Here is a 23,908-nt window from a genome sequence, read left to right on the forward strand (position 1 = left end):
TCAGCTGTAGACATATCTGCCTTCTCTCCAGTATAACAGGACTAAAAGGCGCACAGCTTGCGGTGCTCAAAGCACCAAAAAAATAAATAAATAAAAATAAAAAATATGTTTTAAAAATTCAAAACCAGTGTTTCTTTCCAAAAATCATGACCCGGTTAGTCAAGACAAATCAGCCTTTGTGTGTAGTTTCATGTAGGAACTAAGTCACCATGACAGACATGGGGAAGAGCGAGAGGGAGTCGATGAGTACCAGCCAATCACTGTGGGGTTTTTCCAAACTGCACATTCTAGAATTCTAGAATATTTTACTGCTCCTGCAGAGCCAGTGAGCACAACTGTGTCCATAGCAACGGTCTGTTCCACATAGCAGTGATGCCGATGTTTCTGTTTCCGCTCATCAAAGGTTGAGAAGGGGAGACACCTTTTATTTAAACCGCACCAGCCTTCTTTTTTTTTTTTTTTTTTTTTTTTTTTTTTTTTTAAGAAATATCCCCAAGAAGGATGGGGTTTGGAGGGAAAGAAAGGGAACTTTGGGGAGTTACAAACAAGTAAACCGGCCTCCAACTGTATAGACACAAGGCCCATATGTGGACAGTTGTTGGCTCATATTGCTTCTAGACAGGAAGTGGTATAATTTGTTATCACCTGCTGCAAGCCAGCTGAGTTTGGCTGCAAAAGGGGAAAATAATTATTCCTTGTCATGACAACGGTAAGCTCCTGCTTCATAACTTTCAATTGTGGGTGCAGAACTTTCACCAAATGCAAGTGCGTTTATTTCATATTGTTTGTAAATGACCATGATATAAGCGGGATAATCAACAAGTAGGCGTGCGTTAAACAGTTTGAAGTCACTTCACTTTGTGTCAGGCAGTTCTTCACCTCCACGTCGTGCCTTCAAACTGTTTAATACACACCTACTCGTTGATTATCCCTCACATAGCGGGCCATAGAATGCTGTAACTGACCAATCAGAATTGAGGATTTAACAAAGCCATGAATTAAAATTATAGAATATATTGCATATACCTTATGACTGACAAAAGGGAGCTATTTCTAAGTGTGAAACATTTATCGATGACTAAGACTGGTTGATCAGTACACCAAGTAAAGAAAGATTACCAACTCTGATATAGAAAAGGAAACCTTTGGACTATTAAGATATGTTGATGGTAACTTATTAAAAAATATCTTTTGAAAATGAAGGGTGTAAAAGCTGCTGATGGAGAGGAAAAGGTAAGTAAGCAAGGACATCTGAAGCTGAACTTTACAGATGAATGTGGGCTCACTCTCTGGCAAGCAACAGGTCACTGCTGCTTTTATTCTTTTATTCTAATGAGTTGTAACAGCTTATTAATGGTGTATTAAGTGTTTACAACCTAATTAATACCCTAATTACAAAACATATCTATAAAGTGGTCTGTCATGTTGGACAAAGTTTGCTCTTTCAGCTTTCAGGGAGGATTTTCTGTTAAAGTAAACTTAGGACACTTGAGAAGAAAGAAATCCAAGTATAAAATATATATTTTTTTTTATTTCTGAGAACACATTGTACAATTTAGTCATAGCACAATTGCATACAGTATCCAGAAAACAAAAGAAGTGACATGTCAAGTAAGTGGTCATGGTGCACATAATGTAGCTGCCTTTAAAAAATTAAAAAACAGTGTATTGTTTTTATGTTCTACCAGAGAAAACATATGCACACATATATATTTATAGCTTTGCAGATACTTAGATAGATAAAATAGTAATAATAAATATAAATAATAAGACACTTGTTAAAATCAAGCATTCTCTGAGAGTCTGTACGATGCACACACACATACTGAGAACAAACGTTTGTTGAGTGGCCCTGAAGCTGTCATGAATCCTGCAGTGCTACATGCTACACTAGACAGTAGGGGTGTGTATCTCACTGACTGAGACCGATTCGATGCGTACCTCGATACATGTTCAATGTTACATCTTAAAATGTAAAAACACGATATATCTTAACATTTAAAAAGGGCTAACAATTCAATTCGATTCAGCTCTGTCACAATATGATACAATACAATGAAATGTGTGAATCTTTGAGCTTTGATTCAACCAATGCTACATTTATAGAGTGCTATGAGTTGCAAAATCCTGATAGTTAGAGAGACAGAGAGGAGACATTACAGTGGTGTTAACACCTTACAATGAGTCTCATGTGTAAATGAGATACTGTAGCCTGAATGAGAAACTGTGAACAAATTACAAAACTGTTTAAAATATTAGTATTTTTGCAGTAAGATGATCTGCTGCTGATGGTTTTGATTAGTGTGGGGGAGCAGAGATGCTCTGTGTTACCTGCTCTCACAGTGTTGTCTCTGTGTGTCAGACTCATGTCTCTGTACTCTGCCGTCCGACACCTTTTGCATAAATGATCTGCAGCAGCATTTCTCATCTTTCTCATAAAACCCAAGCTTATTCTGTACTTGCACGTTATGAAAGTTTGGTGGTGAAACGCGGTACGATGTCACTTTCGTCACTACACTGGTATGTCACTTTCAGCGCCGTTTGTTTTGAACAAATGAAGAGGAGACACGGGAGAGGGAGGAGGGAGAGCTTGCTTTGTGTAAACGCGGCAGCAGGCACCCAGCGAGAGTGGTGCAGGCAGAGGAAGGAGGAGAGAGAAACGGAGGAAAGTTACAGCATCAGATGAAATGTCCTAATAAGATGTATCAATACAGCAATGCTGCATTGATTTGTTTCCGATTCACATTCACCTTTTTACCGATACAAGGTGTCTGAACCGATGTACTCATATCTTACAATTAAAGTCTGATGCATCAGATGGAGTGAATCATTACACCCCTACTAGACTCCATTTACTGTCAGGTCTGTTGAGAGAGCTTTGTCTGTTTTTAGCTCTGTTCCTGTATAACTGGCATGTATCCATCACCAGAGAGCTCCACTGACCTGCTAGCTGACATTAGAGTCATCCTCTCCAGTATATGATCTGGCAGAGGTTGCAGAGCTGGACTCAAACAGGCCCCAGAGAAGTTAAAAGGCAGTGGTGTGAAAGAGGGCGAGGAGCATGCTAATGCACAGGAAGGAGAAGGAAACAGGAGGCTAGTAGATTCAGTGGTCTTATCGATGTCCTCCAGGCTCTCCTCCTGACTCAACTGCTCCTCGCCCCCACTGCTGATGCCTGAATCCAGGCTGGGGAGCTCGGGGCTGTCAGCCTGCAGCTTCTGGACTTGCTCGTAACCAGAACAAACCTGAATGGACCCTTTGTCAACAATGCCTCCACTGCCTCCAAACAGCTTCTGAAAATCTACTTGTTTTGCCCTCCCACTCTCCCTCTCCTCGTTGCCTTCAGGCTCCTCATCATGGCTATCAGTCGCATTGATGCTGTCTGCCTCCAGGCTCTCTTGACTGACCTCTTCACCACTGCACACACCTGAGTCTAGACTCTGGAGCCTGAGGTGCTCGACCTGAGGCTTCTCCACCCTCTCATAGTCGGAAACTACCAGCATCGGCTCACTATTGTTGCTGCTTTTGGAGAGCAGCTGCAGGATCTCTACTTCTTTCCCTTTTCCTTCAACCCTATCCTGTTCTGCATTTTCACTTTCACCCTGGCAAGCTACCGGTCCATAAGGCATATCAGCACCACAGGGCTCCAGATTCCCTGCGGTGAGTGAGGAGACGGGAAGAACAGGAGGACACACCGGTGAGTAAACGGGGTTGGAGAAGCTGGAACTGGTCGACCCACAGTTGCTTTCGATTCTAATCTTCTCTCGGAGTGCGGCCTCTGGCCTGCAGGGCTCAACAGCATCCAAAGTGGAGGTTAACTCCAAAGAGACGATGTCCACTGTTTTCAACAGACTGGATCCGCTCTGGTAGTAAGGGCTCAACCAATTCTGGAGGAGAAAATGCAGAAAAGCAAGAGGAGGAAGTGGAAAGGTTAAAAATAAAAAAGACTGTTTGGTTGTAAAGCTGCATTGAACTAAACAAGTGACATGTCAAGTGAGTGGTGATGGTGGACGTGTTGGTTGTTCATCCACAAAAACTTCTGTCCCTATTTTTCTATAACAATAGAGAAACAGACAAATACCCAGTGTTTAAAGTGTCTATCTTTCTATTTCTTGCTGCTACAGTGACACAGTTTTAACCTTTGGGATGATAAAGATCATAAAGGTCATACATCTTTTGACAAATGAGTCATCTGATTTCACAGCCTGTGTGGGCTGTATGTCCCACTGTTTCGTCTGTTTTTGTGTCATGTTGTGCCTGGCCTTTTTTGATATGCACTGCTATCTTTAAAGCTGCACTAATCAATATTTGATGGCATGTTATTTGAAGGGGTGTGCATAAGACTACCATTATACTGTCATAACCCTGTCAGGACACCTGTCCTGAATATCAAGGAGTCTTTATGAATGTTTATGCCTGCTGTGTCAGCAGCTGTGTCATTCAGTCAGTTATGTCATTTTTAATGCATAATTGACATTGTTTGTGATGTCTTTGTTATGACAACTTGACCTTATCAAACTAAAAGAAACTGTCCAGCTTTATGTTTTAACATTACACAAAACTGTCATATGTCATTGGCTGTGACAGTGGCTGAAATGATTAGAGATGTGTCATGAATATTTTTCTTGACCTCAAGTAAAGTGGTACCATTTGGACTTCATAAAGATGTCATTAAAGGTCATGAGGCCAGTTTGATGACAGAGTACAGTACCAAGGTGGTTTGGTGTACTGATAAACAGATAGCTGTTAGTTAGTTTACTTGTTGTGAGGCCAGCTGTTGGCTGTTGTGTGTAACAGGTACTAGCTTGTTAACTCATTTAGCCACGGAGCTAGCCGTCTTATAAGCTGACACATAATGGTGCTAACACAGAGGCTGTTTGCTCAGTCTCGGTCCAGCCAGGATCTCCAGTTTGGCCAGGCGCTCACAGTGCTAGCATAAGCTCACCTCAAAATTTGCATCTTTCAGGAAGGAGTTTCCTGGGTTCGGTACAGGCAGATTTCCAATTCTCTTGACCTTGTAAATCCTAAAAGATGGAATTACAGAATGTTAAAGAAAAAATATACTGTACTTGTACACTGAAGATCAAAATTTCACATATTTTTGCATCACGTGTGATAGAAAGTGCTTGGTGTGGTTGAGTCTTACCAGGTGGTTTTGTCAGTCTTAACCAGTATGATTAACAAGACAAATGCTACTGCGAATGCAATGCTTCCCAAAACACTCATAGGAACATCTAAGAAACACAGGAGAGATCATGGCACATTAGAGATTAACAGACTGTATTTATCCCATGGTATAAATACAGATCTGGGCATGATTTTCATGCAACTATCCTGGCACACAAAGACATTTTCAGCAATTAGTTAGTCATATCTAAAGCACGTTGTGTGCAGAGAGCCATATTCTGCCAAGAAATCCTCACACACAGGACCTTTAAGACTGAGTATGACCAGTTCTTTACTGTTTGTGGATTATCTTGAGTAACTGAGTTGTGATGTTCAGAAAGTAGTTAAACTAGTTTTGAATCTTTGAAATGTATTTTTTGGCGCTTTGAGCAACACAGGACTTGTGCTATTTAGTCTCATTATATTGGAGAGAAGGCAGAAATCTCTATGTCCTCCAAAACAAACACCAAAGAAAAAAAGATGATAAAAAAGCACTTCATACCAGGGGGAAAATATGGATTTTTGATTTTAGGGTAACCTGTCCCTTTACTATTTTGTGTCCATCAGGTTTCCTTCCCAGGACTTCAAGACATTCGTAACATGTTGCTGAATTTGTTAACTCAGACCAGTTAGCTTTGTTCATATTTGGCGACCTTTACCTGATTGTGGCAGTGGTGGTTTGGTTGTTGGTTGACGTTGCTGGTTACCAATGGCTGACACCCATGATGCAGTGGGGCTCCAGTCACTCCAGGTTGAGGAATACTTTTTGTTTTGCACAGGCTGGACTCGAACGCGTGCCTCGTACGTCTCATTCTGTATCAGCTGATCTTTGTCCAACGTCGCTGTGCAGTCCAAAACACAATCCTTGAATTTATTACATTCTTTCTGCACAAAGGGATCCTGATGAGGAAGAAACAAATGTGTGGATGTTTATTAGACAAATCCTCACTTTCATGTCTGTTCAGTTATTTGTGCTCGGATAAAACCACACGGCATGAATTATTTATAAAACTCATTTAACGTTCACTCTCAAGATTAGAACACACTCATCTCTAACATAGGACGCTCATTTATTCAGTCAAATAGACAAAACATATATACATACATATAAAACATATATACATACGCTCCATGAGTGACTCGCCAGTTTCCACTGCAGTTGGGAGCTGTAAAGACTGAATCTTGAATTCCTTGTAACTTCAGACAACCAGGAAATGCCAGTAAAGTTTGCTTCAGGCTTGATTTCAGGCTTCGGTGGAGGATTCAGCTTTACTGCAACACACATGCTTCGTTTTAGGTCATCATGAATAGCTCACAAGGTAACTCATGAGGGGGAAATGTATTATTCATTGTACTCACTGTGACAGGCTGGCCTGTAGGAAATGTTCAAGATTTGCTTCCCAGTGTTACACGTCAGATTAATGGTCAGCTTTTCCCGAAACTGAAACTGAGAACATAACAAGAAAAGAATACTGCTCTTATAAAACATTCATAAGAAACAAAATAAAAATCTGAACTAGTGTAGGGGCCTTGAGTGTCTGATTATTGCTCCGGTTATCAGAAAACACTACTTGATTAATTAAATATTGTAGAAGTGGTACATTTTGGATTTGACATAAAAATGTCACAGTTTTATTCCTCTGCCAAATGATTTTTATAACAGTGTCATAATTATTTTCCAGGATTTCCACTAAAGTGCAGGGTTGGGAGTTTAAAAATGTTTTAATTATCTGTTAAAAATGTAGCCTGTAGCCTTATCAAAATATTACAATATGAAAGTAAGTTAACTTGATTTCTAAGATTGTAATCCTATTAATGATCCCTATTTATATTAAATGTAACTGTAATCTGATTTTGTAATTGTAATGGAATACATTTACTCTTTTGTTGTATCCTAATTATGTAATCTCATTACATGTAATCCGTTACTCCGCAAGTGGTACCATTTGGACTCGTCATGAAGATGGCATTAACTGTTATAAGACCAGTTTGGCGACAGAGTGCAGTACCTTATGTTATGTTGTCATGGTTAATGTCAAACTGCCATAACAAAGACATTTCAAACAATGTTAACTTTGCATTAAAATGACATAATTGACCAAATATCACTTAATGACAATGGTCATAAACATTCATAAAGACACCATCGTGTTCATGACAGCTGTCATGACAAGGTTAGAGTCTTATGCACATCCATTCGAATAAAGTGTTCTTTCTTCTCTAAATTGTACAGATATTGAACAGATTTTCTTTTCCAAACACAGTCTGGTAACTGTAATCTTTGGTTACCTCCTCAGACTCACATTCTTATTGCGTCTGAAGACCAAGTCGCACGTCTTTCGCTTTGCGGGCTCCAGCTCACAGGAACTGCTGTATGAATTACTGTATCTATTTCCGCTGTAGAAAAAAATATATAATTTCATTTTGCTGCACTTGTAATGTTATTTGCATTCATTATAACTGTATATTTGAATCTACTCTAAGGACACGTGTCCAGTTTTTCTTTTTGTTTTAAATGTTGTCCTTACTTATGCTCATATTTGGCGTTTATTGTGCACACAGTGTCTGCATGCTCAGTCACGAATGTGCTGTTCCACTCACAGCTGATGGTACGATTGAAGTCAGTAAAGCAGGGGAGATCTGTGGGAAATAATGGAGATGAGATCAGGTGAACCAAAATCAATGAGTTTTTTTTTTTTTTTTTTCCCGTATAACAAAAGCTACTGAAATCGGGTATGCTTGCAAGACATTATAAAAAATATAGATTAAAAAATCACTAACCTTTATCTGGTTGGCTGGGACAGTCATTGCTGATGACGCAGACGTAAGGCAGAACAAGAAGAAAAAACAGAAGGTAGTTTTTCTTTCCTCTCATCCTGTGCAGATGAAAAGATACAACCCTTGACAAGTGGCAAAGCTTGTTTATGTTGTGGTATTAGTTTATTTCTGCACACACACACGCACGCACGCACACACACACACACACACAGCCAAATACTCCTGAATCACCAACAGGTGATCAAAAAAAAAACAGGAATAGAGATGTTTAGAGATGTTTCAGATCCTGCCTCTGTTTGTTTTATATGGTTTCCCTCAGGCAGGCAGATAAAACACCTGGTCGACTGTTACAGATATCTTCAAATCTGTATTACAGTACCACTAGTGGTACTCAGAGTCCATCTAGTGGTACACTGCGGAATGTCCTAAAACTTGGAAAATTACATATAATTACTACAAAATGTAAAATAAAAATAAAAGTTTGAGATCACTGAAATGTAATTCGAAACCGGTTTTGTCATCAATGATAGTTACAAGTAGTTATGTTTATGATTAATGATGAAAAATGTACTCATCAATAATGATGGTGGCACTTACAGAACCTAATATTTTGGCACACGGTGCAAAAGGTTGGTGCAAAAACTTTGACAGACATTGATCTAGTGTATAAATAGCAATACAGGTTAGGGGAAAAATATGTAATTCTGATTTTGGGGTGAACTGTCCCTTTAAAGAGCACCGTAACACCAGACTAAAGTGGTGTTTTTTGCTGCCCATTCTGATTAAACGTCTCAGGCCTGTTTCACCTCTGACTGCACCCAGGATCACTGATGAGTTAAACTGCTGGAAATCAGCAAAAACAACCGTAGGCTTGAAATTTATAACAATATTTATTTTCTCTACGCGCTGTGTACGTGTCCAAATAATGCTCCTAAAATGTGAATAATAGCGGCATGCACACATGTCTTAATCAGAAAATACTCCATGTGGCCCTTATTCAGAATATCCAAACAGAATATGCTGTTTACACGACCCATATCAGATTCAGAATATTGTCATGTTGTCATATTCTGACCTAACAATATGTGCAATAATTCAACTGTTTAATACTGTGCAATAATAATAATTCAATAGTGCAACACACTATTTACTGGCATCACTTCTGCTTTTATTTATTTACACTGTGCATTGAAACCAACTTATACTCTTTATAATATGAGCATCCTAACACACTTATCCCTCATCTTCAGCATTATTGTTGTTTTACACTACACCACTCTTGTATATGTTGTACATTTTTTGTTGTTTACATATTTTTAAACCTCCTATTTCTATATTTTCTATATTGTTGTATATAGTCATACAATGCGCATATTCTTTCACTTTTCTTTGCATATTATGATTTATATTTCCATTCCCTGGACAGATCACCAGTTCATCCAGTCACTCTCACATTTACACCTAAAGGCAATTTAGACCCACCAATTAACCTATTAACCTTTAACTGAATCAGACTTGTACACTACTTTAAATGATTTTTACATGAGAAAAAAGAACCATCAGTAGTGTCAGTCACAGCAGCTGATACACAAATAATCATGTTGTTAGTAAATCACAGTCTTTTTCATTAGATGTGGGTGCACAGCTCTGCACAACCAAATGAACTGCAGTGAAACTGAACAACCGCCACCTTGGCTTTATAGACAAACAGTCATCACACCAGTGACTCATAAAAAAAGTAGGAAAATATCCCACATTTTAGTGGAGCCGCTGCCTGGAGGCTCAGGTATCACATCCTGTCTCACCACCTCACAGTACATGAAATGCCACCTCAGACAGAGACATAATCTCAAATACAGGCATGTACTTAAGTGTCTTACCTGCCGGTGAAGCTGCCCAGTCGGGATCTGCTTTAAAGCGTTGCCTTCATTCCATTTGATGCCCTGTGACAAACATGAGACAAATGACGTTTTTTTTTCCCCTCACAGAAAAACACCACACCATAAAGAGGAACAACAGAAGATAGCGTCTGCTCTCTTTGAAGGCCAGCGCTTAGAAATTTTATCACAAATCAAGATCAGTCTTTTAAGTCCGCTCTCGGTTTAAATCCACCCCCACCCACAACCAACATTTTTAATGTGAAAGGTGCGAAAGTAGAAGTCTTCACCTTGAGCAAAACTTCACCTCCTGAGTTTTTTTTTTTTTTTTGTGTGTGTGTGTGTGTGTGTGTGTGTGTGTGTGTGTGTGTGTGTGTGTGTGTGTGTGTGTGTGCTTGTGGTGAAGTATGGTTCACACTTCAGTGTAGCTTCTCATATTTTCCTTCAACTAATAAATAACTATCTTTCACCTGTTTCTATAGCTACAAGCTGATACAGGATTTCATTATGAAAAGAATGAAAAATCTACAACTCAGTCCTAACACAGGTGGATACTGGCAACTTCAGTGTTGAGGCTACAGTGTTTAACCCCTCTAAGACAAGTTAATTTTTACCTTCCTTTACTTCCCCTACAGCCCATCATTTTCCCGCTATGTTGAATGTATTTACACTGTGCAAACATACGCAACATACACGTGCACAGCATGGCATTAAACAGCTCCATAAGGTGTCTTTCTTTTCTTTTTTCATGTTTGGGCTTAGTGGCAAACATTCAATTGATACGTGGTGAACTTTTGCAAGTGAACCACACTGACATTTAAACTCTGTCAATAACAGGATGAGAAATAAAAATGTGTGTGTGTCACAGGTATAATTTGTGGTATGTGCTGATTACAGCCCACTGCAAACCAACCCACAAACATCCACAGCCCAAATTACGGAAACTCACTTTCACTCTGCACACAGTACAATATCTTCATATGGCCTTTTAAAACACTTTATGCTTGTAAAAATACATTCTAAGAAAGCAGTTTTCTTTTTTGCAATCCACACACAACTCTTAAATATTATATAATTATACATTTTCTTTTTCCATTTCCGTGCACAGGGGAAGGGATGAGTTCTTGCCGACACCAGGTCACCTGTTCATGCGGTTTAATAAAGGTCAGACTGTTCTTTTATTTCTGAGAACCCAAATGTTCCATTTTTCTGACAGGTGCTCTTCCTGCAAACAACACTTCCTGTTCTTAAAAAAGCCCCAATCAGATTACAGGTCATATTCTCGGCAATCATAATCATTAATTTATCGTCAGCGTTGGAGTCAAAAAGCTTAAGTGTGCCTTATCAATTATGCACATTCATTAAGAAACAGAAAATGTGTCACTCATGGGAAGCTGACATATGTCACTTTTTTTCTCTTTTGCTATTTCTGACCTTTTTAAAAAAAAAAAAAAAAAACAAGTTCTCACTTGTTAAAAAAAAAAGGTGAGAAAAGGGAAGCTGAACTAACTTGATCCTCTTAAAGTCACACTATACCGATGCATTCAGGCCACCCTGTTGTAGCTGCTGCTTATAAGATACAAAAGGTTTAAACTCAGTATCAATCACAAATTTGTAGTTTCTGTAACAGAAAGTCACAGACACAGTCCATCCTATTATATTGTTCTGGATACTGATAAGAACAGGATTGAAACCTGGTTATCAACAATCTCAATGTAACACTGATGCCTCTATATGACCTATTTAAACAAACAAGACCATTAGCAAGAAGTTTAGCTGTTTCTTTGTAGTTATTTTTAATGGCTGCCATGTAGAGAGAAGAATAAAAGGATGGAGCCTTTGATTATGCATCAGTGCGGACAGAAACCATAAAGAAGGTGGGACTTATGACCCATACTGCTGCCCACACAGACCAAATCGCCATTAGACAATAACTGCTGGGTTCCCAGACTAGAGATAACTAGAGAGACAAGAGATAAACTTGATGGTAAATGTAGTCATCTGAAGCAATAAACTCCTCAGTGAGAAAACTGAGTGCTTAAGCTGCAAAATCTATTGTTCTTGTTGCATCAAGTGGTGTCACAGTGATGTCACTGGATGCAAAAAGAACTGCATGCAATTTCAGCTCAGATTTCTAGTCTCTGCGTCTGTATTTTTGTCACATTTTTGCCGCAATGCATCCAGGTGCATGAAGACACCGCTGTTCATCTCCGCAAGCAGAACTGAGTTTTCTTGATCAATATAGCACACACTGAGAAACGTAAAATGAATGGTGCCAAATTTGAACTTGCAGCAATGTAATGTTAGTCTGTTAACATTTGCTCTGTTACCTGGGCTGTCTGGGTACAAATGGTCTCTACAAATACACTAAGGAAGCAAGGTGTTTACTCTCACGGATTTGTTAAACTTGAATTTTGTTTAATGCAATCACAACAAAATGTGAGGGTACCTTACACCTGTAAAAGTAGAGAAATCAGGTTTGAAACAAAGTAGATCTGCTCAAGCACTAAAAGATGTTGCATATTGATGCATTGATATTCATGCACATGCCCCAGCAGAGTGAAAACAGGCAGGCTGTATTCAAATCATAATCCATTTTCCAGAGTCTGTCAGTTTAACTGAAAGTCAGGTCAGTTTCAGTGAGAGTGATTATCTGATACGAAAGCAACAAGCATATGTATTATTGATATGGTTAACCACAGTTTAACATATCTCATGAACTGATGTGCAACGGTGGTTGAACTGTTGACCGGAGCTGTGTTTCAGGTTTCACAAATGAGTATTTTCCACAGCAATGGAACATTTTGAAATCACAGTGTGATTGTGTCTGTCTGTGTAGACTGATGGTAAATGGGGGCAACAAAAGAAGACGATGCTGATTCAAGAAAACTGAAAAACACATGCAATATCTGGACAACAAGTAGAACCCAGTTTCTGTTCAATTTCAATCAGCTGACTGAGGGCATTCAGTTCAGCCTATCACATTTTGCCACGACCTCTGTGAGCCAGTCATGTTGTTACTGTCAAACTTCAATACTGTTCCTTCTCTGCTGCTGTCAGCTGTCATTTTAGCGTCAGATCGATTCAAATCTCCTCCACTCCCAGTTCTCATCACAACCAGCACCCGTGGGTCCCTCCACTGAGCTCATCACCACCACCAGTGTCTAGACAGCTCATGGCATTACAACCTACTTTAAATAATGACATCACAATGGGGTCTAACCAAAGAGCCAAATACTCCTCTCATATTTCTTCAACTTTCCTATTGATCACCGTGTCAAATAAATTAATCAGATTACTCACTAAGCCTCTTTTTCTGTTAAGTCTCCCTCACTGAACTTCTTTCAAGTAATTCAGAATTAATAATAGATGATGTTTGGTAAATCACAACAGTGAGACCAAGTAGAATCATACAGTGGGTTGGGTACCCGGGTGCAGGCACAAGTAAAAAATTAAATAACTGCAGCCGGGCAGCAGGCAACAACCATAATGTAACTCATGCAATGAGCAGTATTTTCAACATTTCTATCCAGTAATGGAGTAATATCAACTCTAATCAACTGTCAGGATTTTATTATGAAAGGTTGCGAAACAACCTTTGACCCTACATCCTGCCAAACACTGGGACATCACTGTTTGCTTTGACTATGATGAAGGCTAGCTGCTGGCTACAATGGATGACATGAGGGCAAAGTTACGGATTATTAAAGGAAATTGTGAACAGTACATTGTCAAAGGCCAAGTCAGATGTTTGGGAGGATTATGGTGCTTTCCAAGACTGTGAAAATAACGTTACCAGTAACTTGGATGGCTGTAAAAAAATTTCAAATAGTATTAGCTTTTGAGAACGCCATAAACTGGGCTCATCCTCGCTATGAAAAGTTATTAAGAGCTGCACAGAATAAGATCACACCTGTCAGATTGTCTTTAACAGATCAGTCAAGAAAAGGTCATAAAAAGGTATGTGTACTTCTCTCAGAGCCTGATGCTGGTTAGATAACCCATGCATAATTTTGTACGTGGGTTATCAAGCCTCGGAAGCATTTTCTGGTTCTGTTTCCCCCACCCACAGTAGTGTTAGCAGGATGGAGGAGTGAGGATTGGAGGAGGAGATGAAGAGAAACAGGAGAAGCAGTTGGACATGGAGAAGGGGCAGCCCTGAAGCTGCACCTCAAGCTGGCTCGGGTGGGTGTTCAGCCGGATTGAGGCGCAGCTTCGTGGCCGGTCTGGGTTGGCTCGCCTCTCCTCTCAGCCACACCGTTTCTCTCCCACACTCCTCACTCCTGTCCCCGACACCTGCCCGCCAGCTCCTTCTTCAGGAGCTTCAGCCAGCGGAGGTGCATAAGGCATTAATGTAAAATAAATTATTTACACATGAAGCCTTCTTTGGAGGCACCATGTCATCTCCATATGTTGCATGCTGTCGTGATTTCACTTCTTGAACCAGCAGACCTGTCTCCTCACTTGATTGGTGATTCTGGGCTTGTGCACAGCTGATAGGTGTATCCTGCTGTGCGCTGCTGGCACAAGAGGCGGGACAGGGCAGGATATCCCTACACCCCTGGTGCAAGATGCCAAAGTTGGATTTGGAAACACCTAGAATAAATTAAATCCATTGCATCTTGTACTTTTGACTTGCACTTCAGATCATAGGGCCGTAATAGTCATGCTGGACAGTCCACCAACTTCCCCAGCTAAAGGGCAGTACTTATCCAACATGTCCCGAGTGCAGTTGGAGATTTAAGTGACTCAGTTTAGTCAGACACATTTCATGATTAGAAACTGATAATGTGAGAAGCCTCACTGGGGAAGCAATACTTTGAATCACACTTACAAATCAAGAACTTTTTATATTCTCACTTAATCTGCCACTATCTACTAGACAGTCAACCTCGTTCTAATCTCTTTACCCAAGATACGTTTTCGTTTTACATATTTCGTCTTCTGACTTTTGGACTTCCCCTAACTTGCTCCAACTGAAATGACACTCTTTTTCCCCTCTCTCTCTCTCTCTCTCTCCCTTTTTTTTCTTTTGTTTGCTTTCTCTGTTTCACGTAGACAAGCACGGAAATAACCACTACACACACACAGAAAACACACACAAAAACCACTTCCTAAACCCTTTCTCTTCCCCGAAGGCTACTGTCGTTTCCAAAAAGAAAACAATTCAATCACCACCCAGCAAGTATCCTCCATCTTTCTTGCCTCTTATAAATACTGATACTGATGCAAAGACAAATAGGGTCACAGATTTTAACATCTGACATGCTGGCAGGCAGAAAATAAACTCTCTTGCTAGCATTTAGATGCATTTAAGTTCCCATAAAGTCAAAATCGATGTGTTTTTATCAAATATGTATTGTGCTTTAAGTCACCTGTGCGCTAATATCTGGGCCAACAATGACAAAAGATTGTCATTTTGTATGTATTCTAAGGCATTTTTAATGATAATGAGTCTTTTCCTGGAAAACGATTGAAAGCCGTTGATTACTAAATTTGCATCCAGTGAAACATCTTCCTGCTCATTAAACAGTAGAGCATGGAAGAAGAATACATCCATTCACTGGAGGGGACTGGTGTTTTTGGGGAGCGGGCCTCACCGAACAAAAGCGCAACTTTATAACTTTATTCACTGATTTGGGTGAAACTGGATGATATTTTATGGAGAAAATATTTTCCAGTTTCCCCTCTGATGTCCTACAGTATCTCAACTTTAACTTTTAGTTATTAAACTGCAGAGCTTCCTAATGGATAGATAGCTTTAGCTTAATTGTTGCTAAAATAAGTGACTGTAACTCTTAGCTGTTAAGCTAGCTACCTTTAACCCATTTCCAAGGTTGTTTACGGAGTTTCCTGCTGGAAAGTTAGTTTTACTTGTTGGCGAGGTAAGTTAGCTAACTGCTAACTTCCGCCAGCATGGTTAGCTGTGATGCAGCCCTGGAGTGCCAGGAGCCAAAACTGGCAAGATTTATTTTTCAACAGTGACTTGTAAGTTTTGGAAGACACAGAAATGTTTTCTGCCAATGTGTTATTGTCAAGAGCCTGAAAAATAACATATTTTGATGTTTAGTTTGGAGGTCTTGTTGCAGTAGTCTTATTATTTTTATGATTAAGATTATTTTTTATATAAATTGTCTTGGGACTTGAGGTCAGTTCAGTTGAGTTCAATACAACTTGATCTAGAGGCAGTTTGTTGGAGCAGCTTGACACATACAACAGTAACATACAAACAAGTCATGATGGCAGAGAGGAAATGTGGAATACAATCTGTAAATAACGCTAACAAAAAGAGTTGGTATTAAAACACGGTAAAAATGTCATGTAAAAACATGGACCAACCATGACAATAATTAAAAACAAGGAAAAGAAACTACAAGGCATTCAGGAGACGGATTGCAGGGGAAATGAAAGATTCATATTTTAGTGAAGTACAAACAACACACAGGGCCAAAAAATACCTGTCAGTCTGGTTATGAAGGTAAGACTGAAAAAGTGTGGGGTGATAGTGAGTTGCAACAGCAGCATGTAGCATGTAGGAGTAAGCAGTCTAAACTAAAATAGCAACAGAAACATGACTAATCAGTAGAACGAGAGTGCAGGCATTTGAAGTTACCTATTCAGCATTTACTGGATAGAATTCCACAAAAATTGGCACAGAGATTCATGGTTAAGATGAAGTATCCCAATTAAATTTTTTCTCTGATCCAGTCATGTTACCACTTTTTTTCTTGCGCCAACATCAGGTCAAATTTTTTTTTTATAATTTTGGCTGAGCTAATCTAAACTATGACAAAACTTCTACAAATTGTGACTCTCTTGTCCTGAAAAAGTATCTTTTAAATTGACATCATCATCAACAACCATCATATGTGTATTTAGTTGACATATGGTCCCCACCAGAAGGGGAGGGACTTCGCCTCACTTTGGTTGAGCACCAGCATATGACCATGTTAGCATGTTAGCATGCTGACATTAGCGTTTATCTCAAAGTACAGCCTCACAGGGCCACTAGTGTGGCTGTAGACTCTTGTTTATCAGGCAAAAGAACATGGTAAACTACTGATATGGTCTTTTAAACACCCAATTGAGAGTTGTCTCCCTCTGACTCGCCCTTCGTCCTGCACACAGTTTGCTTTTCCTTCTGTCTGTCACCTTCTCACATACAACACTCCCTTCCACCCACATACCTGCCTCTCACTTTCTGTTCCTGTTAACTTCCCATATCACTTTGCATGAAAAGATGGTATTTATGGCAGGATGTCATAGTTTATCTGTGAGCACTGTAAAATCCCTGTTTGTTGTTAGTTTGTCCCTGAAGCCAAATACACAGCCTGGCCAAAAATAAGTCACCACCTGGATTTAACTAAGCAAATAGGTAAGAGCTTTCCATTTAATAATTACTGCAGTGATGTTTCAGCAGGCGACATTTATTAAACCCTAACTGATAGCTTCTCATTTCTTAATCAATCGTGTCAGAAGACATATCCTGTGGAAAAGATGTTACTCTGTTTCAGAAGGGTCAAATTATTGGCCGCATCAAACAAAGAAAACAACTGAGGAGATTGGGAAAAAATCTTGAATGATCACTTTGGTGAAATCAAACCATAAAAAAATCAATAGTAGAACTCACAGCTATGTTCAATAGTTAAAGTAAGAGCATTTCCACGTGTACAATGTGAAGAAATCTGAAGGGACTGGGACTAAACAGCTGTGTAGCCTTAAGAAAAACACTTATAAGTGAGGCTAATCAGAAAAAAGGCTTCAATTTGCTGGGGAGCATGAAGATTGGACTCTGGAACAATGGAAAAAAGGTCATGTGGTCTGATTGTTCCCTCAGGGTTCCCTCCTCACCCTGTTCCAGAGTGATGGAGACATCAGACAAGAAGAGATGCAGATGAAGTGATGCTCCCATCATGCTTAGTGCCTACTGTACAAGCCTGTGGGGGCAGTGTTATGATCTGGGGTTGCTTCAGTTGCTCAGGTCGAGGTTCAGCAACATTATGAGCCCAAAAAATGAGGTCACTACCTGAATATACTGAATGAGCAGGTTTTTACATGAATGGATTTTTTCCCTTCCCTGATGACACAGGCATTTTCCGAGATGACAATGCCAGGATTCATCAGGCTCAGATTGTGAAAGAGAGGCTCAGGGAGCATGAGACATCATTTTCACACATGGATTGGCCTCCACAGAGTCCAGACCCCATTGAACCCCACTGAGAATCTTTGGGATGTGCTGGAGAAGAGTTTACGTAGTGGTCCGGCTCTCCCATCATCAATACAAGATCTTGGAGAAAAATTAATACAACTCTGAGCTCCCAGTGTCAAAAATCTTTCTGTTTTGGATTTTGGATTCTGGACTTTGATTTTTATCCCTTTCCTTTTAGAGTTGGTAGTTGCCTTTGCCCTTTTGCTACCACCATAAGTTTTGAGTTCTGTGTTTTTTCATCAAACTTTTGCACGTCCACTCCTGTTGAAGTGCATTTGGGTCCTTTTCTCCTGTTTCCAGCTGACATTCTGACACTTAAAGTTCAAATTACCTCATCAAACTTCACTGTAATCATTTTACTCGCTTACTCACTCTCAAGTATGTCTTCAGTAAAATCCAAGCGTTATAAAAAGATTCTGCTGTTTCATCATCATCATGACAGATGTCATCATCATCATCATAGTCATTACAAATCACTTCTATAATCTACCATCAGAAACAGCCCCATGAACAAACACAGCTCACTTAATCGTCTTCTCCATCAACAGAACCACTTCTACGAGAGCATAATTTCCTGTCAAACTCATTCATTCATAGCACAAAAAAGGAACTTTGATCTATATCATAAAATAGCTCTTGACCAGAGTTGATGTATAAGAACTTACCTGTCCACCTTTCTGTCGAGGTCTCCTCGCCTTACATGATCGTCACGTACATCTAAAATGATTGATCAGTGGTTTCTTTGTCTGTACACTCATTCAGGATGTACTGAAACTTTTGTTTCCTTTCAGAAAAACTACACTCTCCAGTGTTCAAAGTGACGTATAAGAGGTTTGTGTGGTTTCCCCTCTATGTGATATCCTATCTATGTTTCAAGAACAAGCATGAAATGGTAAAAATCCCTTTCCGTGTTTGCTCTCTCTCTCTCTCTCTCTCTCTCTCTCTCCTTTTTTCTTTTTTTTTTGTTGGCCTGCTTTGTTTCTTTCCGTTCCCTTTTTTACTGCTGTTCATTGTATTTATGACTTTAGTTTCAGTCACTTTAGAAACTGTCTTTTGGTTTATTGTTTAACTTAAAAATGTGATTGTTTTACAGTCACATGAGGTGAGAAGTGTTGTTTGCTTTCCCAAGCAGGGCCTTAAGTGCCCTTAAAATGAAAATTCAGTCATTATCTACTCATCCTCATGCCGATTGAAGGTCAGGTTTAGTTTTTTAGGTGACCAGTTTTCAAACGCAAAAATACAGAAAAAAAAAACATAATTGCCTCCATACTGCTCATCTGGTCTGATCAAAGTCTCCTAAAGCCTCCAGGTTTTAAGCCCAAATCTGCACTGATCTTTAGCTTGGAACCACGTTCATATGCGCATGCACATCATCTGAACTGTGTGTGTGTGGTGTGACGGTGTGCGAATGGCATGACTTTAAGAGACTTGGATTACTCCAGATGAGCAGTATGGATCTGGTCACCATTCACTTACATTTAATGGGAGATTCTGGATCGCTGTTTCCCTGTGAATCTCCAGCAGTGGTTTGTAGACTCAGTAACTAAACCTGACCTACAATCAACTTGAAGGTGAGTAGATAACAACTGTATTTTCATTTTGGGGTGAATTATCCCTTTAAACAACCATGAAAGGGACACTTCATCCCAAAATCAAAACTACATATTTTCCCTCTGGCTTGTAATGCTATTTATCCATCAACATATCAGCCACAGAGATGTCTGCCTTTTCTCCAGTACAATGGAAATAAAAGGCCAACCACCCAAAAAATACATTTGAAAAAAATTCAAAACCAGTGTCTCTTTCCAAAAATCATGACCCAGTTGCTCAAGACAATCCACAGCCCTTGTGAGCAGTTTCATGTAGGAACTAAGTCACCATGATAAAAACGGAGAGGGACTCCCATGCACCAACGTGGACAGGCATCCATCCCAGACAAACAGACGCTTAGATAACAATTTGCAACTACAATTTACAATTTCACTTAGCAGGCACTTTTATCCAAAGCGACGTACATCTGAGAGCTGATACAACACAAGTCAAGAGACACCATGAGTAGGTGTCATGGAGCAAAGCTTTAGTCTGATAGGACGTGGGTGCTTCCAAGCAGTGTCAATAGCAATGCGCATAGAGGCACTGGATTTTTTTTCTTTATTTAAATTTATAGATATCTTGTGCAGTCGATCATAATGTTATTATCTATTAAATAAAAAAGGGAGACAATTCCAGTTTTGTGTATTTCAACCATGGTAACTGTTGTACTGTTGTAAACTATGGTGCAGATAATTAGGCCTCACTGTGGGGCACCAGAAATGTGGATGAGACTGAATGGTCCTTTGTTCTCTGTGGCCAAAGGCAGCCACCGAACTCAACCCACAATCCTCAGCTACCATTGGTTCAGTGGGTGGAGTCCCACAATTCTCAGCCAGGTTAAAGACCAGAAGAGCAGCCTGGCTCTTCCTTCATAAAATGGAGCAGCTTACAAGCACCTGAGCAACTGCTCTTTCCCTAAGGATCGGTAACATCATAGTAACAGTGTACATGGCTAAGCGCAGGACTGTTTAACTCAATAAATGTACTTGTACTTGTTCATTGTTGTTATTGAGAAGCCACACAGCTGAGTGAGGTTAGTTATGTTACACACAGACACAGGGGTCTTGCATGCATCTAACAATCCTCTTTGCTAACTTCGCACCTTTATCTCACCTGAACCACACAACCTAAGTTCTTTGTTTAAACAATCCAGGGTCCTCACCGCATTGCCGCCATGTTTGCTTTCACACCTCCACACTCTCTCTCTCTCCCTTCCCCTCACACACACACACACACACACACTCACCCTATCACTCTCGTAGTTTGTGTGTTTTGTTTTGTTTTGCTAGTAGTGTTAATAATTACTTTTGTGAATGAACCTGGTGGTTTGATTAAAGTTGTACAAAACTGAGTGTTGCCAGCCTCTTCTATGTAGAACTTCATATCCTTCCCTGACAAGCTGTTGATCTGGTAATTTAGTTACAGTTATTAATTTAATTATTGATCAGAGTGCCAGATTGATAGTTTAGTATATCTTTAGACTGACATTTTATCATTTTGCAAACTTCATAAAACGCAACATTTCTGACCCCTGGGTCCCCCGGAGAGAGGCTTAACAAAGTCGACTGATAAAATTGTCTATAAAATACTTTGTGAAGCGAGTCATTGTCATGTCATGGGTGAGAGTTCATAACTAAAGGTCTGGCTCCTGAATCAAACCAATGTGAGGATGGTGCACCGTTTCAATTTCCCAACTGGTCCAGTTTGAGTTCACAAAGTCAAATGATCCAGAAATTCTAAATACAAGTCATGTGCAGAAATGACACTCGATCACTGGTCATACAGTTGAAGAATAAAAAGACAACAAACGGGCCAATTTCTACCTGAATGTGCCAGTGTGGCCTGGAAGGGTGCTGTGCTCGTCACCAGCATCTGGAGGGGTGCCATCCTCACCTTTGGCCTCCTGCTCATCCACCAGAAGGGGCTAATCTTCAGCTTGTGTCCTCTCTGACGGATGAGCAGAAGGCCAGTCTTCACTGCCAGAGGGGAACCATCTTCACCTTCACTGGCCCTCAGAGACGTCTCTCTCTTGCTGGCCGCCAGTGGGGTCTCGCCTTGACCTTTGGTCTCCTGCTCGTCCACCAGAGGGGTCCCATTTTCACCAACTGCGAGACGGGTCACGCCTTTGCTGGCTGCTAGAGGGGTCTCATCTTCGCCTTTGTCGGCCGCCAGAGGGGTCTCATCTCTGCTGGCCACCAGAGGGGTCTCACCTTTGCCAGCAATGACAGGGGTCTAACCTTTGCCTCTGGCCTCTTATTCATCTGCCAGAGAGGTCCCACCCTTGCTGGCCACTAGAGGGGTTTCACCTTTGTCAGCCGCCAGGGCCATCTCACCTTCACCAGCTGGCAGAGGGGTCTTTTGATGTTGACCGCCAGAGGGGTCCCACTGTCTCCGCCTTCACCAACTGCCTCCTGGTTGCCCCACAGATAGGATCTACTCCCATAGGTTGAGCACAGACTGTCTGCCCGAGGTCTCTAGTTCTACCCCTATCCAGCCTTGTGGGTGTCTACCTCTACCCTGCGCCAAGACCGCCTGCCTGAGGTTTCTAGCTCCGCCTCTGCCCTGCCCCCGGACGACAATCCTCTTAGCTCCAGTTCTAGCTCTGCCCTGACTCCGGGCCAAGGTCTCCAGCTCACCCCGTGTCCCCCCTCAGTTATGTGAATCATTTTTCATTGCTTTTACGCAAAATGCATCCAGTGAACACATTTTCCAAAATCCATGAACTATTATCTCATTCATACTCCACCACCTAACACTGTTTTCAAAACTGTTACAAACACATTCAAAACAGACAGCTGGCTAATTTTATGCATTTCTACAATGACCATATTGAAATATATATGTATGAATCTTACACTGACAGAATATAATAATCATTACCAAATAGACAATGATTTGGAAACACGGACAAAGGAAGCAAGAATTCTTACAGCTGCTGTATTGTAGCAGCCTTGGAATTTCAAGTATTTGTTTTGTGCTTCAACTTTTTAATTTTCACAAGTAATCTACTACTATATGCAAAGATATAGAAAAAAATAAAGCATACTGAAGGAAATTGCATTTCAGATTTATTCTTGTTACATATTAATTCAGTTAATTAATTTTAAAAGAAAATTATATGAAAAATCATTTAGTTTAGCATGTATCTAATGCTCCCTCTTGTTGGTGTTTTTAGGTCAGTGTGTTATCAATTGCTTTGATTCCACAAGCTCATTTTGAGACATGCATGAGGTGTTTTGATTGTTTGAGTGAGTTTTGAAAGTGTTTGGCCAAGAACCATGCTGGTGATGCTTGAGGAGCTGCCCAGTATCACATCACATGTGCATTTTGTGCCACAGAACATGCAACACCTCAACACCTCAAAAGCTAAGGTAGATGTCTGAGACCCAACAACTGTATGCTGTGAATAAATGTCTTATGATTTACTGCCCTCATGTGGAGACTGTATCAGCTGAAATCCAGACTTCAAAAGATTTTGTTGTTATTAAATGGAAATAATCATGTATTGTTCATGTATTGCAGTGGTTGAATGTAAATAAGTACATTTACTCGATTACTTTAGCCCACTAGCCTGCTTAAGTACAAATTTAAGGCACTTGTACTTGAGTATTTACATTTTATGCAACTTCATACTTCTTCCACTATATTTGTCTGACAGCTTTGGTTACTTTACTTAGTTACTTTTTAGATTACAAATTTCATTACGTTTAGTGTACAGTGAAAAACACTTATTTACCATCTAAGCTAAATAATCTAACGAAAAGCCCTGTTTGATTAGGAAAATGCACGGTCACAAAGCTGAAAACATCACTTTTGGCACAAAAGGATAACTTAAAACCTGGCAAGGATTCTCGCGTGATCTCGCCAATCCAGTTGCCCCACAAGGTAAACATATAGAGGCATCGGTAATAAATTGAGACTCTGAATACTTTTTGCATCACTGATGCACTGTTACACATTTAGAGTACACGTTATATATTGTCAATAAATCTTGAAACAAGACAGAGGCAAACCTCAGTGTTACATAAAAAGACAAAAGACGACATGTTCTACATCATTTAAAACTGATTTAGGAAAAAAATAATTAAGACTGGATGAAATAGCGACATTTTTGGCAGCGTCTTGCCCTTGTAGCTCATTCTATCTCCAGCACACCTCGTGTTCAGTGTGAGATAACAGAAATAATTCCTTTATCAGAAAGCACACTCACCAGTTAGGGGTCAGGATGCCATGGCTACTCCCTCAGTCTAAAACGGCAGAGATGAAGAAGCTGGTTGACTCCTTT

At 40.1% G+C, this 23,908-nt stretch overlaps 1 protein-coding gene across 1 annotated transcript; it reads right to left on the reverse strand.

The window, feature by feature from the left end:
- Positions 1-1,531: 1,531 nt before the first annotated feature.
- Positions 1,532-8,077, reverse strand: LOC146329546 (uncharacterized). Its single transcript, XM_084714441.1, has 9 exons — positions 7,948-8,077; positions 7,695-7,806; positions 7,470-7,593; positions 6,526-6,613; positions 6,293-6,438; positions 5,826-6,051; positions 5,147-5,234; positions 4,946-5,024; positions 1,532-3,887 (listed from the first exon to the last, which is right to left on the reverse strand). Exons 1-9 carry the CDS (start codon positions 8,039-8,041, stop codon positions 2,889-2,891), a joined length of 1,956 nt encoding a protein of 651 aa, XP_084570567.1. The 5' UTR covers positions 8,042-8,077; the 3' UTR covers positions 1,532-2,888.
- Positions 8,078-23,908: the final 15,831 nt, after the last annotated feature.

Source organism: Lutjanus erythropterus, chromosome 3, assembly GCF_056507025.1.
Source record: "Lutjanus erythropterus isolate fLutEry1 chromosome 3, fLutEry1.hap2, whole genome shotgun sequence".
Taxonomy (NCBI): Eukaryota; Metazoa; Chordata; class Actinopteri; order Lutjaniformes; family Lutjanidae; genus Lutjanus; species Lutjanus erythropterus.

What these genes read in the sequence shown, in the direction of transcription:
- LOC146329546 (XM_084714441.1), bottom strand. Translation starts at nt 8,041, where the DNA reads ATGAGAGGAAAGAAAAACTACCTTCTGTTTTTTCTTCTTGTTCTGCCT. An exon ending in TCTTCAGACGCAATAAGAAT is followed by an intron (nt 6,614 to 7,469) that starts GTGAGTCTGAGG and finishes TTATGTTCTCAG; the next exon opens with TTTCAGTTTCGGGAAAAGCT. An exon ending in CTACAGGCCAGCCTGTCACA is followed by an intron (nt 6,439 to 6,525) that starts GTGAGTACAATG and finishes TGTGTGTTGCAG; the next exon opens with TAAAGCTGAATCCTCCACCG.